General features: G+C 47.1%; 1 protein-coding gene across 2 annotated transcripts in view; it reads left to right on the top strand.

Annotated features, from left to right (window-relative positions):
- The window catches only part of LOC124613255 (ras-related protein Rab-24-like), a 65231-nt gene extending 49669 nt beyond the window's left edge, over window positions 1-15562 (top strand). For both annotated transcript variants that reach the window (XM_047141946.1, XM_047141947.1), the window contains exons 4-5: window positions 3363-3510; window positions 15200-15562. In XM_047141946.1, the coding sequence (XP_046997902.1) occupies window positions 3363-3510; window positions 15200-15312 (261 nt within the window). In that variant the 3' untranslated portion in view covers window positions 15313-15562. The remainder of the gene's footprint in view (window positions 1-3362; window positions 3511-15199) is intronic.
- Window positions 15563-17776: the final 2214 nt, after the last annotated feature.

Below are 17776 nucleotides of genomic sequence, written 5' to 3'. Positions count from 1 at the left end.
TGTATGGAAGGGACTTCTTGGTATGGAATTGGTGGCAGCTGTGGAAGTGGAGGTATTGCTGGTGGTTGTAGGTGTGATATGGACGGAGCTACTGGTGTAGCCATCTTTGTGGTGGGGGTAAATATCTGGGAAGGTAGTATGTTGGGTTGAGTAGCACCAGGTGAAGCGAATGGGGAGAAGGTGTTGAGGTTCTGGAGGAATGTGGATGTGGTGTCATTGCCTTCAGTTGAGATCATGGAGATGTCATCAGTGAATCTGAACCAGGTTGAGGGGTTCAGGATTCTGGATGTTTCAGAAGGATTCCTCTAGATGGCCCACCAGTGGGTTTGAATGGCACTGTCCATACTAGTGCCCATAGCTGTATCCTGGATTTGTTTGTAGGTAATGCCTTCAAAGGAGAAATAATTGTAGGTGAGGACATAGTTGTTCGTGGCAGCTAGGAAGGAGCTTGTTGGTTTGGAATTCGTCGGGCTTCGGAAAAGATAGTTTTCAATAGTGGTAAGGCCATGGGCATTACGGATGTTAGTGTAAATGTAGGTGGTGTTAATAGTGACAAGCAGGGCACTGAGTGGTGAAGGAACAGGAACTGTGGAGAGTCAGTGGAGGAAATTGTTGGTATCTTTTATATAGGAGGGTAGGTTTTGTCTATTAGACTGAAGGTGTTGGTCTAAGAGAGCAGGGATTTCATTGGGGGCACAGTAATCAGCGACAATGAGGTGTCCTGGGTGATTGGGTTTATAACTTAAGGAAGCATGTAGAAAATAGGAGGGAGTGTTGGGAGTGGTAGGGTTGAGGAGAGAGGTGGACTGTGGGTTGAGATTCTGGGGTGGGCTTAATGATTTGAGGAGACTGGCGATGATGCTGGCAGGGTCCTTATGCCATGTAATCTTTGCAGTTCAAGACAATAGTGGTGTAGCCTTTGTGAGCATGTAGGATTCTAAGGTTAGGATCAGTTTTTAGGTGGTGGATTGCAGTTCTTTCTGTCGGTGTAAGATAAGTTTGCATGTTAAGAGTTTTGGGGAATTATGGTGAAGCAAGATTAGAAGTAAAGACATTCTGTTAACAGGGGTTGTTTTGAGGGCAGTGTAGGTAGATCACAGTTGGATGGAGTTGTGAAGTGAGTTAGGCAGGGTTCAACATTGGTTTCTTGTTAAGTCTGATTGGTAGAGTTAGTGGCTATACGGACTGGGAGGAGAGAGGGTTTTTACCAAGTCCTAAATGATGGAATTTTGGAGTGGGGCAAAAGGTGGCGCCTTTGAAAAGCACCAATATTTCTGTGGGGCTAAGGCTTTTGGAGTAAAGGTTCATAACTGTGTTTTGGATGCTGTGTGGTGGTGGGAGTGAGTTTTGGAAGGTGAGGGTTAACCATGCAGAAAGAACCCCAATCCACCGTGTAAAATCTGATTCTGACATTATCTTTACATGCTGACAAAGGCTACGCCATTATTGTTTTGAACCACAAGGACTTTCTCACCAAAAGGACTCCACCAGCCATAGATTAATCCTCCCATAAAACCTGCCACATTGACCCCATTCCAGAAATCCAGCAGGATCTCTAGTCTCTCCTCAAATCCTTAGGCCAACACCGACCTCTCCCCAGAGTTCATCTCTCTATTCACCCCATCACTCCCCGTGCTCCAACCTCCTACGTGCTTCCTAAAGTCTATAAACCTAACTGCCCAGGACACCCCATTGTGATTGGTCACTATGCCACCACTGAGGGAATCTCCCCTCCCGTAGACCAACTCATTCCATCTGTTACCTGGAATAAACCCTCCTATATAAAACATACCAATCACATGCTCCAGACTCCACAGTTCCTGCTCCTTTACCACATAGTGCCCTGCTCATCACTATTGATGCCGCCTCCCTTTACACTAACATCCCTAATGCCCTTGACCTTACAGCTATTGAACAGTACTTTTCCCAACACCCAATGGATTCAAACCAACCACCTCCTTCCTAGTAAACATGAACAACTATACCTCACCACAGTTACTTCTCCTTTGAAGGTATTACGTACAAACAAATCCAGGATACAGTTATTTGGACCTGTATGGCATCACCTATTCATGGGCCATCTAGATGAATCCTTCCTAAACATACAGAATCCTAAACCCTTCACTTGATTTAGATTCATTGGCATCTTTGTGATCTGGCTCTTGGGTGAGGACACCTTACCCACATTCCTCCAGAACCTCAACAGCTTCTCCCCATTTGCTTCACCTTGTCCTGCTCAACCCAACAAGCCACCTTCCTCGATGTTTACCTCCATCTCAGAGATGGCTGCATCAGTAGCTCTGTCCACATTAGATCTACAAACTACCAGCAGTACCTCCACTTAGACAATGCCACTCATTCCATACCAAGAAGTCCTTTCCAGACAGCCTAGTCACCCATGGCCATCGCATCTGCAGTGACAAGCAAGCAGCCACTCTCAAAATACACAAAGGATCTCACTGAGGTCTTTGCAGACTGTAGTTATCTCCCCCCCCCCCCCCCCCCCCCCAAACTTTCTTTCCAGTTACCCACCACTTCAGAGTCCCATTAAATTCTGTAAATCTCGTCATGCCTACTATACTGCCCACCCCTCCCACAGTGGTGTTCTGCAGCATTCCAAACCTACATGATATCCATGTCCATCCCTACACATCCCTTGCTCCCAACCCCCTTGCCTCCTGGCTCATATCCCTGTAGTAGCCCTAAATGCAAGACCTGTCCCATACATCCTCACACCACCAGCCACTCCAGTCCAGTCACAAACATCACTTATCCTATCAAAGGTAGGGCTACCTGTGAAACTAATCATGTGATCTACAAGCTAAGCTGCAACCACTGTGCTGCATTCTACATGGGCATGGCAACCAACAAGCTGTCAATCTGCATGATTGGCTGCCGACAAACTGTGGCCAAAAAACTTGACCACCCTGTTCCTGTAACCCTCCTGGCCTCAGCCTTCATTAGTCATTGTGCTTACCCATCTAGCCCCTGCCCTGTTTCCATTCGAGGACTATGCAGCCCTCTATTCCACCAGCACACAGTCTTTCTCCATTACTCCCACCCCCACCCTCTCTTTCCCATCCTCCACCTACCTCCTGGCTGCACTGTGTGTGTGTGTGTGTGTGTGTGTGTGTGTGTGTGTGTGTGTGTGTGTGTTCAATGAAGGACTTGACTCAGCATGTCCGCTATATAGTGAGTAGCAGCTACCCTTTCCATAATATTGTTTTTCTAACTTTATATATATAATCTTTAAAATGTAAGTAGTCATTCACTCCTAAAATGCAGAGATTTTTCCTCCTCGTAGCTGTTGATCTAAATTACTTTTGTCATTTTATATATATATATATTTTATGTTTGCTTAGGACTGCAAAGTATATTTGTGTGGTACCAAATATGACACCGTTTCGGAAGGCACACCCCGACAAGTTGAAATCGGGATGGCGGAAAAATATGCAGAGGGCCTACAAGCAAAGTTCATAGAAACATCAAGCAAAACTGGGTATAATGTTGGTATGTAATATTAGTGGTGTACTTGGGAATTATGAAATTTATGATTAATACTTGTCATAAGTCATGTTTTCCCACATAAAAAGTTCATTCTGTCCTGTTCGCCACTTGTAGGTGGATTTTTGTTTTATTTTGTATGGCTTGTGCTTTTGTTTGTTTAAAAAAGTCTTATTACAAATGATCACACTGTTTTTATATACTGATCCAAAAAGAATTAGAATTAATCAGTAATTAAATAAAATCAGCCAGATCTATATCTTTATTTGTAGAGAAACTATTTATTCCTACACTCATATAAAGGGTGCATTTAAGAAAATTCAAAAAATACTGTAAACAGGGAAACAGAAATAATGTGTAAACTGAACAATTAATATGTTCGGTTATTGAATTTTTGCCAAACACACATAGATGGAATCGGTCTTGGAATAATTTTGACAAAAGTAATTATTTGGAACCAGAAGGTAGGTAGTATACTCACTAACTAAACAGTATGAAATTCATAGAAGCCTCACTGATTCTGTTGGAGAATTTTGAAATGGTATCAATACTTACATTGCCACCTTGATCAAAGTGTAACATGATTGAAGATAACACTGAAGTACAAACATCAATAAGAAGTTTAGCATCACCCCAATTCCCAGAACTCCTGAAGACAGACGTTGACTGTGGATATTGTATCACAGACATAGTCCCTTTGACTGTTCAGTGATGTCACTAAACCTACCCAAAGATGTAAGCAACCATGCATGAGGGGGGGGGGGGGGGGGGGGGGGGGGGGTGAGGGAGGGCGCAAACTGGGCAACTGCCTAGGGTGGCGATAGTCATGGAAAATTGTTCCTAAAATTTAAATCTCCCTCTCACAAGGAAAAATTAGTTCATGCAAAATGCATAAGTGTTTTATGTAGTGTCATTTACTCTTGATATTATTAGCAAAGATAAGAAATAGTTCGTTATACTAGTAGTGGAGTTTATTAGTTCTTTGTTTTTCGGTTGATGATTGCTACAAAGTGGTTTAAATGGTGTTAATTAACTAACTCCAATGGAAATATTCATGTGTATTATTTTTTCCTCTGCATAAACAAGACATATTTCCTGAAACTTTTCTAGTGCTTGTTGCTAGAATAGTAAAGTGTAGCAGATGCTCTCTGTATGATTTCCATACAGACTACTGAATATAGTTTGTGTTAGTTGGTTAAATGAAGTGCAAGTGACTTATGCGATTTCTGCTCTGTCATTAATGGATGCTACTTAGCAGTATTTTGATAATCACTGAAGAAAATGGTTGGAAGAAAGCAACTAAGTGGAACTCGGTGCTAATCTTGGGCAGAAGAAAAAGAGAAGCAACACTAAAGAAAGTTTCACACCTTGGTGTTTTAATAAAATCTTCAAAGAATTCTTATAGAGAAGAAATGCACTAGAGTCAAATTGTAGAAGACAAGGAAGAAACACTTATTCCGAATAAGCCCGAAGATGAAAGAGCACTTCCAAGCAAACTTTCTTCCCCCCCCCCCTCCCCCCCTGCCCCCCTCCCCCCCTGCCCCCCTCCCCCCCTGCCCCCCTCCCCCCTGCCCCCCTCCCCCCCCTGCCCCCCTCCCCCCCCTGCCCCCCTCCCCCCCCCCCCACCCCCACCCCCACCAATATCTGAGAAAGCTGGCAAGTAATGAAATTGTTGAGAGATTTTGTGTATTTGAAGAGTCAGGGAAATAAATCATATTCCAGTGTATTTTGTGCCTTTCTGTACTCTGTATTAGAGAATAAGCCATTATGGCATACAAACCAAAAAGACTGGTATGACATTCCAGTTTCATTTGCCATCATCAGTCTCAGATGTTTATATGAATAAATGTGTGTTTAAGTCAATAAATAAACTGCAAAAGAGGATAGAGGCAATAATAAAGTAACTTCCTGAAATTTATTCCACTCTTCTACTTATGCACCCTGTACATTTAGACTCTCTACCATCTCTTTACACGTTACTGATAACCAGAAGTAAAGAAGTCTTTTGGTTGCAGTCACAGCCAATGTGTGTGTGTGTGTGTGTGTGTGTGTGTGTGTGTGTGTGTGTGTGTGTGTGTGTAACCTTTTCAGCTGCACCACACTTTCAAAATGATAGAAACCCAAATTATATTTTAGGAACCTGAATGGATGAGTCACTGGATGCTAAGTTGGAACAGTAGGATGGATGTTCCAAGTATTTCGAATGAAGTGTTCATAACAACTACCACATTTGAACAAAAACTCCCTTCATTGAGTGGCTAGGTCACTTGTAACGAATGTCCTGTCGGAGCTCCCAGTGTTGCAGTGCAACGCACTTCCAGTCTCACCATGTGGCTGAAATTTCATCTGTACGACCCATTGCATGTCCCAAACTGTGATGAGCACAGCCCTGTTGTCTGATGGAATGTTTCCATGCCATGGACAGTTGTTCAGTTTTGGTTGAAAGTTGTGAACATCACCCACCCTGTATAAATTCATATCCCGAAGTCCTCTACTTCCTCAGCGTACCAAGTAAGGTGCTGCAAAGGCAGAACAATCCTGTTCATGCAGTCAACATGCAGGGCACCCAGTTAATGAAACTTGCACTGCTTGTGCACAGTGCTAAATGGTTTCGTGTGAACAGCCTACAGCACATGAAGTCATCAGTTGTCCCACGCAGGTCATAATGATACGTTCCATATGCCTTTTGTAGTTTCAGTTGTCACTGCCACAAGATGGCCATCGTCGGTCATTCAGAGTTCGAGTTGGTACTGCTTTTAGTTCTCCACGGACCCAGGAGACGGGCATCCCACAGGGTTCTGTCTTGTGTCCTTCTTTTCCTAATTGCTATCGATGGACTTCTGGCCTCTGTCGGTCTCTTGGTCGCCCTTGCCCTGTATGTGGATGATTTCTGCATTTGGGTTAGTTCCTTCACGATGGCATCTGCAGAGCGGCAGCTCCAGGTAGCTATACGGCGCGCCTCTGCATGGACCCTCTCACACGGGTTTCAATTCTCTCCTTTAAAATCGCGAGTGGTCCACTTCTGTCGCCGTACTACTATCCACCCTGATCCAGAGCTCTATCTCGCTGCACAACGATTGCCTGTCCCCCCTGCGGGTCCGGGGATTAGAATAGGCCCGCGGTATTCCTGCCTGTCGTAAGAGGCGACTAAAAGGAGTCCATCCCCCTCACGGGGGTAGTTAGCGCCTGCGTCCGGAGACGGACGGTTCCACGACCTATCATCGTGGTCTTTTTGGTTTTTTACTTCTCGTTTCTTCCTTCCTTTTGTTGGTTCCTTTCTTTGCTCTTCTCCACCTCACTGTCTTCCTTACTCTTTCCCTTGACTTCTCCTTGCCTTCTCATTGCCTTTTTCTCCTTGCCTTCTCATTGCCTTTTTCTCCTTGCCTTCTCATTGCCTTTGCTTTCTCATTGCCTTCTTCTCCTTGCCTTCTCTGGTCTCCGCCTCGGCGTTTGAGACAGTCTGTCCTCTTTCTCCCTCTCTCTCTTCTTTTTCCTCTTCTTCCTTCCTCCCTGTGCGTGCCTGAAGGCCGACCCACGCATTCGCACGCGTAGCCGGTGACGGGGTAACGCGTAAGTCCCCGCCCTGGGTAGACATGTAAGACACGCGCGTACCCCCTGGTAAAGGCCAGGCCCGGGGAGGGGTGATTGCCTGAGCTGATACCTTCTGACCATGCCGATTGGTCCCTCCGTCTGTTTCTCGGGAGGTGTGACCTGAGGTGTAAACATTCACCTAAGGCGGGAGTGCCCTCTGAGAGGGTCCCCACAAGGAAGGAGCGCGCCATCGGAGACGCTGGCAATCATGGGGGATTCCTCCGCAATGGATTCTAATCCATCTCTTTCGACTTCGACCCAAAAACGGAAACGTGACCAGCCAACAGTGACAAAAGTACTACCGCCTGCCCCACAGTTCCTCGTAGTTTCTCGATCTGAGGACGGAAAGGATTTTTCCTCTGTCAACCCTTTCGTTATTCAGAAGGGCGTACATGCCATAGCCGGATCTGTCAAATCTTGTACCAGGTTGCGTAACGGCACCTTATTACTAGAAACTGAGAGTGCCTTTCAGACACAAAAACTGCTTCGGGCCACCCTCCTGTACACGTTCCCTGTCCGGGTGGAGGCCCACCGAACTTTGAATTCGTCTCGTGGTGTAGTCTATACTAGCTCCCTCGACGGATTGACTGACGAGGAGCTTCAATCATTCCTCGCTGAGCAGGGCATGACGGCTGTCCATAGGGTCATGAAAAAGGTCAACAATGACCTTGTACCGACCCGGACAATTTTCTTGACCTTCGATAGTGTTAAGCTGCCATCGCGCATCAAGGCGGGCTACGAGGTTATTTCTGTTCGCCCCTATGTCCCGACACCTACGCGCTGCTACCAGTGTCAGCGTTTCAATCACACTCGACAGTCTTGTTCCAATGCGGCTAAATGTGTCACTTGTGGCAGGGATGCCCATGAGGGTGACTGTCCACCTCCGTCTCCTCGTTGTGTGAACTGCCAGGGTGACCATGCCGCATCCTCCCGCGACTGTCCTGTCTATAAGGAAGAATGCTGTATCCAAGAAATTCGGGTCAAAGAGAAAGTGTCCACCTCGGCTGCTCGCAGGCTATTGGCTAGTAGGAAGCCCACGCTGCTCCCAGCGGGGAAATACAGTACTGTCCTCGCCTCTCCTCGGACTACCCGGGAGGTAGCAACCCAGACATGCGATCTGACCTTCAGCACCACGGTCGTCCGTTCGGCCAGTGCTAAGATCGCGCGGTCGACGTCTCCTCTGCCTCCCATCACCCCACAGACACGAGCACCTTCCTCAGCTTCAGCTAAGACGAAGACATCGAAGTCAGATGCACGGGCCTTCAAGAAGGAACCATCCCGTGCAGACTTCCTCCGTACCTCGACCTCCCAGCCTTCGACCGGTACTTCCACTACACATCCTTCCAAAAAGGCGCATAGGAAGCACAGTTCTCCTTCTCCGCCACGGCGCTTTTCTTCTCCTGAGTCACCCAGCGGTTGCCGCCCCAGGCCGTCATCCGTTTCGCCTGGCCGCACCGCTGGTAGCCGTACATCTGGCCGTTCACTGGCGGAGGAAGCTCCCCCTCTCGGCCATCCTCCCGAGATGGCCGATGACCCTATAGACCCAATGGACGATGACTGTCCGCCTACTGATAGCGGCGGCAGTGCTCGCTCGAAGCCAGGCCCTAAGCGGCCTTCGAGGTGACCACTTCTCTCATCTTCCTTTTCTTACGATGACACTTATTCACTGGAATATTCGCAGCATTCGCACCAACCGAGAGGACTTGAAGTTGCTGCTCCGCTTGCACCGTCCGCTCGTCGTAGCCCTCCAGGAAACGAAGCGACGCCCATGCGATCAAATTGCCTTGGCACACTACACCTCTGTGCGTTTTGACCTACCCCCTGTGGTAGGTATCCCAGCTCATGGAGGGGTTATGTTGCTGGTCCGGGATGATATTTACTACGATCCCATCACGTTGCACACCGGCCTGCAGGCAGTTGCCATCCGCATTACTCTCCCCACTTTTACGTTTTCCTTTTGTACCGTTTACACTCCATCGTCATCTGCCGTTACCGGGGCAGACGTGATGCAACTTATTGCTCAGCTACCTGCACCATTTTTGTTAACTGGAGACTTCAATGCCCACCATCCCCTTTGGGGCTCTCCAGCATCCTGCCCGAGGGGCTCCTTGTTAACAGACCTTTTCAACCAGCTCGATCTTGTCTGCCTCAATACTGGCGCCCCTACTTTTCTTTCGGACACATCTCACACCTATTCCCATTTAGACCTCTCTATATGTACTCCCCAACTTGCATGCCGGTTTGAGTGGTATGCACTTTCTGATACATATTCGAGCGACCACTTCCCGTGTGTTATCCATCTCCTGCAGCATACCCCCTCTCCGTGCTTCTCTAATTGGACCATCTCCAAGGCGGACTGGGGGCTCTTCTCTTCCAGGGCGACCTTTCAGGATCAAACCTTTCCAAGCTGCGATCGTCAGGTCGCACACCTCACGGAAGTCATTCTCGCTGCTGCTGAATATTCCATCCCTCACCCTCCTTCTTCTCCACGTCGCGTACCGGTCCCCTGGTGGACCGCAGCATGTAGAGACGCTTTACGTGCTCGTCGACGTGCTTTACGCACATTTAAACGCCACCCTACAGTGGCGAATTGTATCAATTATAAACGATTACGTGCTCAGTGTCGTCGTATTATCAAAGAAAGCAAGAAAGCCAGCTGGGCTGCTTTCACAAGCACCTTCAACAGTTTTACTCCTTCTTCTGTTGTCTGGGGTAGCCTGCGCCGGCTATCTGGCACTAAGGTCCACTCACCAGTTTCTGGCTTGAAGGTCGCGAATGACGTCCTTGTGGCCCCTGAGGCTGTCTCCAATGCCTTCGGCCGCTTTTTCGCAGAGGTTTCGAGCTCCGCTCATTACCACCCTGCCTTCCTCCCCCGCAAACAGGCAGAGGAGGCTAGGCCACCTAACTTCCGCTCCTCGAATTGTGAAAGTTATAATGCCCCATTCACCATGCGGGAACTCGAAAACGCACTTGGCCGATCACGGTCCTCTGCTCCAGGGCCAGATTCTATTCATATTCAGATGCTGAAGAACCTTTCTCCTGCGGGTAAAGGTTTTCTTCTTCGTACATACAATCGCATCTGGATTGAGGGACATGTTCCCGCATGCTGGCGCGAGTCTATTGTTGTCCCGATTCCTAAGCCGGGGAAGGACAAGCACTTGCCTTCCAGTTATCGACCCATCTCGCTTACCAGCTGTGTCTGTAAAGTGATGGAGCGAATGGTTAACTCTCGATTGGTTTGGCTGCTCGAGTCTCGACGCCTACTTACCAATGTACAATGTGGATTTCGTAGGCGCCGCTCTGCTGTTGACCATCTGGTTACCTTGTCGACCTTCATTATGAATAACTTCTTGCGGAAGCGCCCGACCGCGGCTGTGTTCTTTGACTTGGAGAAGGCTTACGACACCTGTTGGAGGGCGGGCATTCTCCGCACCATGCATACATGGGGCCTTCGCGGTCGTCTCCCTCTTTTTATTCGTTCCTTTTTAATGGATCGACAGTTCAGGGTACGTGTGGGTTCTGTCCTGTCCGACACCTTCCGCCAGGAGAATGGGGTGCCGCAGGGCTCAGTTTTGAGCGTCGCTCTCTTCGCCATCGCGATCAATCCAATAATGGGTTGCCTCCCAGCTGATGTATCAGGCTCCCTTTTCGTGGACGATTTTACCATCTATTGCAGCGCGCAGTGTACATGTGTCCTGGAGCGCTGTCTTCAGCGTTCTCTTGACCGTCTTTACTCCTGGAGTGTCGCCAATGGCTTCCGTTTTTCTGCCGAGAAGACGGTCTGTATTAACTTCTGGCGCTACAAAGAGTTTCTCCCACCGTCCTTACGACTTGGTCACGTTGCTCTCCCAATCGTGGAGACAACCAAATTTTTAGGCCTTACATTTGACAGGAAACTTAGCTGGTCTCCACATGTGTCATATTTGGCCGCCCGTTGTACCCGTTCTTTAAATGTCCTCCGTGTTCTCAGTGGTCTGTCGTGGGGAGCGGATCGAACCGCCAAGCTGGATTATGGGAGCTTTGTATACTCCTCTGCACGGCCATCCATCTTACGCCGCCTCAACTCCATACAACATCGGGGTTTACGACTTGCGATCGGAGCATTTTATACCAGTCCCATAGAGAGTCTTCATGCTGACGCTGGCAAATTGCCACTCACCTACCGGCGCGATATACTGCTTTGTCGGTATGCCTGTCGGCTACTGTCAATGCCCGACCATCCGTCTTATCGTTCCTTTTTTGACGACTCTCTTGACCGTCAATACGGGTTGTATGTCTCTGCCCTGCTACCCCCTGAAGTTCGCTTCCGTCGCCTCCTTCAACACCTTAATTTTTCACTCCCTGCAACCTTTCGAGTGGGCGAGAGCCGCACGCCACCTTGGCTCCAGGCTCAGGTCCGCGTTCACCTTGACCTCAGCTCGCTCCCAAAAGAGGTCACCCCCGGTTCGGTTTACCACTCCCGTTTTTTGGAACTTCGTTCGAAGTTCATCGACATGACTTTCATTTATACAGATGGCTCTAAGACCAATGACGGGGTCGGGTGTTCCTTTATTGTCGAGGCACAAAGTTTCAAATACCGGCTCCATGGCCATTGTTCGGTCTTCACAGCTGAGCTCTTTGCCCTCTACCAGGCTGTTCTTTACATCTGCCGCCACCGACATTCTGCTTATGTCATCTGCTCAGATTCCCTGAGCGCCATCCAGAGCCTCAGTGATCCGTACCCGGTTCACCCTTTCGTACACCGGATCCAACGCTCTCTTCAGCAGCTGGTGGACGTCGGTTCTCCAGTTAGCTTTATGTGGGTTCCTGGCCATGTCGGTATCCCTGGGAACGAAGCTGCAGATGCCGCGGCCAAGGCTGCCGTCCTCCAGCCTCGGACAGCTTCTTGTTGCGTCCCTTCGTCCGATTTTAGCAGGGTGATTTGTCGGCGCATCTTATCTCTGTGGCATGCCGATTGGGCTGCACTTACAGACAACAAGCTTCGGGCCTTAAAACCTCTTCCCGTGGCTTGGACGTCCTCCTCACGCCCTTCTTGGCGGGAGGAGGTCGTTTTAGCCCGGTTAAGAATTGGACACTGCCGGTTCAGCCATCGCCATCTGCTGATGGCTGCGCCGGCGCCGTTCTGCCCATGTGGGCACTTGCTGACAGTTCGACACATTTTAATGTCCTGTCCAGATCTTAACACACTGCGCCTCGATCTTAACCTGCCAGATACCTTCGATGCCATTTTAGCGGATGACCCACGAGCAGCTGCTCGTGTTCTTCGTTTCATCAATTTGACAAACCTCGCTAAGGACATTTGATGATGCTGTTTTTTAATCCTATGCCTGTCAGTCTGTCTTTTATCGTGTTTTCCCTTTTAGTTGTTGTGGTCAACTTGTGCCTCGCGGTGCATTCTTAGAGTAGTCAGGGCGCTAATGACCATTGAAGTTGTGCGCCCTAAAACCACAAAAAAAAAAAAAAAAAAATCAATGAGTGGCCTTCTTGCTATTGACTGGTGTTTTTCGCGCCATCCCTTGGTCGCTGCCATCCATGACCATCTCGCTGATATTCACCGTGCTGCTTGTTCTATTGACTTCCTTTGGGTCCCTGGCCATGTGGGTATCCCGGGTAATGAGCTCGCTGATCGTTTGGCTGGGGGAGCAGTTACTTACCCCCCGTTTTCTGTAGCCCCTCCTGCAGCGGATTTACGGCTTCACATCAAATCCCACTTCGCACAGTCATAGGCCAATTCTTGGGAGGCTACTCCCCTGTCTAATAAACTTCGTGCAATTAAGGTGACACCAGGCCCGTGGCGTTCTTCCTTTCGCCTCTCCCAAAAGGACTCGACCACACTGTGTCGTCTCCGCATTGGCCATACTCGGTTGACCCATGGTTTTCTTTTGCGTGATGAGCCACCCCCACTATGTGGTTGTGGAGCCTTCCATTCAGTAGCCCACATTTTGGTTGAATGCCCCCTTCTTTTGGCTCTGCGTGCTAAGTACAGGCTCCCCCACACTTTACCTTTGATGTTGGCTGACGATTCCCGGATGGTCTCTCTGGTTCTCGGTTTCCTCCGGGAAAGTGGTTTTTATTCTCAGTTTTAAGGTTTTTAATCTCTCTCTCTGGTGTTGGGGCAGGGCGGTGAGTGTTTGGGTGTCTCCCACTGTAAGCAGTGTTCGGAGATTCCTGATTCACCTCCCTGACCGAATTCCTCTTTTCTTCTCCTTTTACTCTGTTTTTACCCTTTCTCTCTTTTTTAAAGGCTTGGTTAGTCTTTCTATTCCCATACGTACTTTCTACATTATAGCAGTTGTACCTTTTAAGTCACAGGTGGTCTTGCCTATGCTGCTTCAGCATGGTGTTGGGTTCGTTCTCTTGCCGACTTCCCTCATTTTGTTTTTTACCAATGACAACATGACTGCCTTTTTACGTTTTTTCCCTTTTTCCGTTTTATTGTTCTGACTTTACTGAGTTGTCCCATTAGCGGAATGGCGCATATTTGAAACAAGGGACTGATGACCTTGCTGTTTTGTCCCTTAAACCTCAACCAACCAACCAACCAACCAACAAGATGGCCATGACACTCTCGATCTGATGGTTTCCCTTTCCCCTGCTAAACTCCTATATCCAGTCTAAACACTGTTTTCGATGATAAACAGTAGTCAGCATACGTGGGATGCATTTCGCTATGCATTTCGATGGACATTCTTCTGGCTCACAAATACCACACAACCGAACTCTTTACTGCTCATATACACTTAAGCAGCACACCTGTTCTCTTTGTACTGACTGTCACACGATGTCCCGCATCCTCCTACGATAAACAAACCATATGCTACTATTAACAAAACCTATATACATAACTTAAAACATGGTATAAAGTAAATTGATATTTGCAATGTTTTGACTTACCCTTGTAACAATACAACTGCAGTTCACTTTGTGATAGCTGAAGAGTGCAGTTGCACTTGGAGTGAGGGAGGGCATTGAGTGGTGGTGAAAGGCCAGTTGCCACAATGGAAACATTTTTGACAGTAAAGAATATACTGTTCTAATTCAATATACAATTTAAACAGTTGAGTGGGGCAAATAAACCTTACTGTGTTGTCCCTGGCTGACACTGACACACAGGCAATGGCTTCAGCACTGGGTGCTGCATAGGTGCCATGTGATGCTGGCAGAAAGCCTGTGGCAGGCCAGTAGTCTCCAGAGGCTATAGCCATGACATCAGCACCATCCAATTTCTCTTGGCGGCATGGAATCATGGTGGTCCCTTGGCTTAGCACGCATGTGCTGTAGTGGTGCATGGAGATGGCAGAGTGTGGGCTTCAGCTTGCTGCCCTCTATTAGGAATCAGTGGCTGGCACTGAGGCATTAAGTCCCACGATAAGCTCAGAGCTGGAGGCAGCAAGGACGGGTCAGGTTGGCAAGGCAGTGGCACTAAGTCCATTAGGAACTTTGTGCTGGTGGTGCAGGGGTAGCCCAGTCATGCTGCTGGTGATGCCCGTTTGTGTCTCTGCCTGGTGTGGCCCTTGGCGGCATGGTGATACTGCTGGACTCTGGTGATGACAGAATGCTTCTACCTCAAAATCAAAGTATATACCACTCTGAAGTGCATTTGCTTTGCTGAAACCCGACCCTAAGTCATGTCACCCACAAGAAGACACATCCCCTGGTGTGATGCCATTGACCTGCCTGCTGTGGCTATTACTGCTATGTGGTGCAGTTTTATGCTGAGTTCGGTGAGCCTCATTTTGCAGTCGCCTTATATGTAAGTTATTCTGACCCATGTTGCCACACTTGCGGATACCGGCCTGCCCACACTAATGCAATGTTTCCCTGCAGCTTTCTCACATCTTATGATTATTTTATCCAAAAACTGGGTAGTGGTATTACATAGCCTTAATTATACTTTCCATGTTGCTATGCAATGCTTTCTAAGTTTTTATTTATGTTGAGTAACCTATCCTTGTTCGTAAATTGTGTTTCCCACAAAAACTTTTTGTGTGTGTCTTTAATAAGTGGATGTGCTGTACCAACAGCTAAAAATTATTGTAACTATATTCAATGTTTTGTTAATAGCCAATACTTAACATATGTTCACTCTGTTTTAAATTTTCAGATAAGCTTTTTCAGATGATCGCTGAGGATTACCTAGACAGTCCAGAACCCAATAAAATTGAGGAGACAATTACGCTCACTCAACTGAACAAGCGAAGAAACTGTTGTCCCTAAGTGTCAACAAATTTTTCAAATCCTCTGTCAGAAGAATCCGTCTGTTTTTATCATAAAGGCTGTGAAAAATTACATATTTTATTACTGTATATGGAAGAGACATTTTATGTACCGCATTATGCAATATTTGTTCTAAAAGAGAGTAATGTGGATGGTACTTCAGAAGTTTTTGCTTTAAATAGTATTTTTAACAATTGTTATTCACATGTTATTTATAAAAAGATATTTATTAAAATTATTTTGCACATTATACTTTAAACATTTTTCCATATTGTTCATTCCTATTCCATCTTTCAATGATTGTCATAATCGAGATTCTACTGGGTGTCTCTCCTATGAGTCTTGAGACAAATTTTTCTGTTGGTTCCCCTGATATTCGCCGCTGCATTTCTGCAAAATGTAGGTTAATTCAGCCCAAACAAATAGTGCTTATGCAGCACCCAGTGTTGGGAAATATTAGGTGGTTTATCTGTAGCAGTTGAAATAGCTTTTAAAATTAAATTGTGTGTTGATTAGGTAGTGGTACCAAATTAGTCTAGTACAATAGTCAGCCTAATGATGTCTTGAGAGATATGGCACTATGCAAAGAATATCCATAATTCCAACAGTGACTGACTAGGGTTGGTGCATGAGGTTGCAAACTCATTGCAGCACGGGACAGGACAAGTTGAGCAAGGAAGATGTGGTTAACAGGTGTTCACTGAGCTTTTGCTGTCTGTTGTAGTAATAAAATGATAAAGAATACAATATCCTCTTGTCAACTAAACTTCCAGGTATTATGAGAAGTGATGGATCTTATCTAAAAAGAGATGTACAAAAAGAAAGATTAACAAATGTGTGTATTCTGTTTCCCTAAGCTGATATCAAATTTTCACTTTCAATTATTTGTATGTTGGGCAACAGTATACGTTTGCGTAAAATTTTTTAAAATATATCTTCTGGAAATGTAGACAATGTCTTTCGTTTCTAAATTACTTCATTCTGAAAATGATCTCTGGATACACCATAGCCTGCAAACTTCGGAACACATGATGTGATTATTTATGAGTGTATTATACTGCATTCTTTGTCTTGCAGCCAGACGCCGCATCTTCCTCTTCTTTGAGAAAGAAGAGGTAAATATCACTGTTCAAAGAAGAGTCAATATATCTATCAATATCTTCATGATCTTCATGATCTGGACTCACAGTGAAGAAGAACTCCAGAACTTCCTCTCCAACCTCAACTCCTTTGGTTCCATCAGTTTCACCTGGTCCTACTCCAAATCCCATGCCACTTTCCTTGACGTTGACCTCCACCTGTCCAATGGCCAACTTCACACGTCCGTCCACATCAAACCCACCAACAAGCAACAGTACCTCCATTATGACAGCTGCCACCCATTCCACATCAAATGGTCCCTTCCCTACAGCCTAGGTCTTCGTGGCAAACGAATCTGCTCCAGTCCGGAATCCCTGAATCATTACACCAACAACCTGAAAACAGCTTTCGCATCCCGCAACTACCCTCCCGACCTGGTACAGAAGCAAATAACCAGAGCCACTTCCTCGTCCCCTCAAACCCAGAATCCCCCACAGAAGAACCACAAAAGTGCCCCACTTGTGACAGGATACTTTCCGGGACTGGACCAGACTCTGAATGTGGCTCTCCAGCAGGGATACGACTTCCTCAAATCCTGCCCTGAAATGAGATCCATCCTTCATGAAATCCTCCCCACTCCGCCAAGAGTGTCTTTCCGCCGTCCACCTAACCTTCGTAACCTGTTAGTTCATCCCTATGAAATCCCCAAACCACCTTCCCTACCCTCTGGCTCCTATCCTTGTAACCGCCCCCGTTGCAAAACCTGTCCCATGCACCCTCCCACCACCACCTACTCCAGTCCTGTAACCCGGAAGGTGTACACGATCAGAGGCAGAGCCACGTGTGAAAGCACCCACGTGATTTACCAACTGACCTGCCTACACTGTGATGCATTCTATGTGGGAATGACCAGCAACAAACTGTCCATTCGCATGAATGGACACAGGCAGACAGTGTTTGTTGGTAATGAGGATCACCCTGTGGCTAAACATGCCTTGGTGCACAGCCAGCACATCTTGGCACAGTGTTACACCGTCCGGGTTATCTGGATACTTCCCACCAACACCAACCTATCCGAACTCCGGAGATGGGAACTTGCCCTTCAGTATATCCTCTCTTCTCGTCATCCGCCAGGCCTCAATCTCCGCTAATTTCAAGTTGCCGCCACTCATACCTCACCTGTTTTTCAACAACTTCTTTGCCTCTACACTTCTGCCTCGACTGACATCTCTGCCCAAACTCTTTGTCTTTAAATATGTCTGCTTGTGTCTGTATGTGTGGATGGATATGTGCGTGTGTGCGAGTGTATACCTGTCCTTTTTTCCCCCTAAGGTAAGTCTTTCCGCTCCCGGGATTGGAATGACTCCTTACCCTCTCCCTTAAA

This window comes from Schistocerca americana, chromosome 4 (assembly GCF_021461395.2).
Source record: "Schistocerca americana isolate TAMUIC-IGC-003095 chromosome 4, iqSchAmer2.1, whole genome shotgun sequence".
Classification (NCBI taxonomy): Eukaryota; Metazoa; Arthropoda; class Insecta; order Orthoptera; family Acrididae; genus Schistocerca; species Schistocerca americana.
Note: the sequence above shows the minus strand (reverse complement) of the source record. Positions and strands in the feature narration are given on the sequence as shown.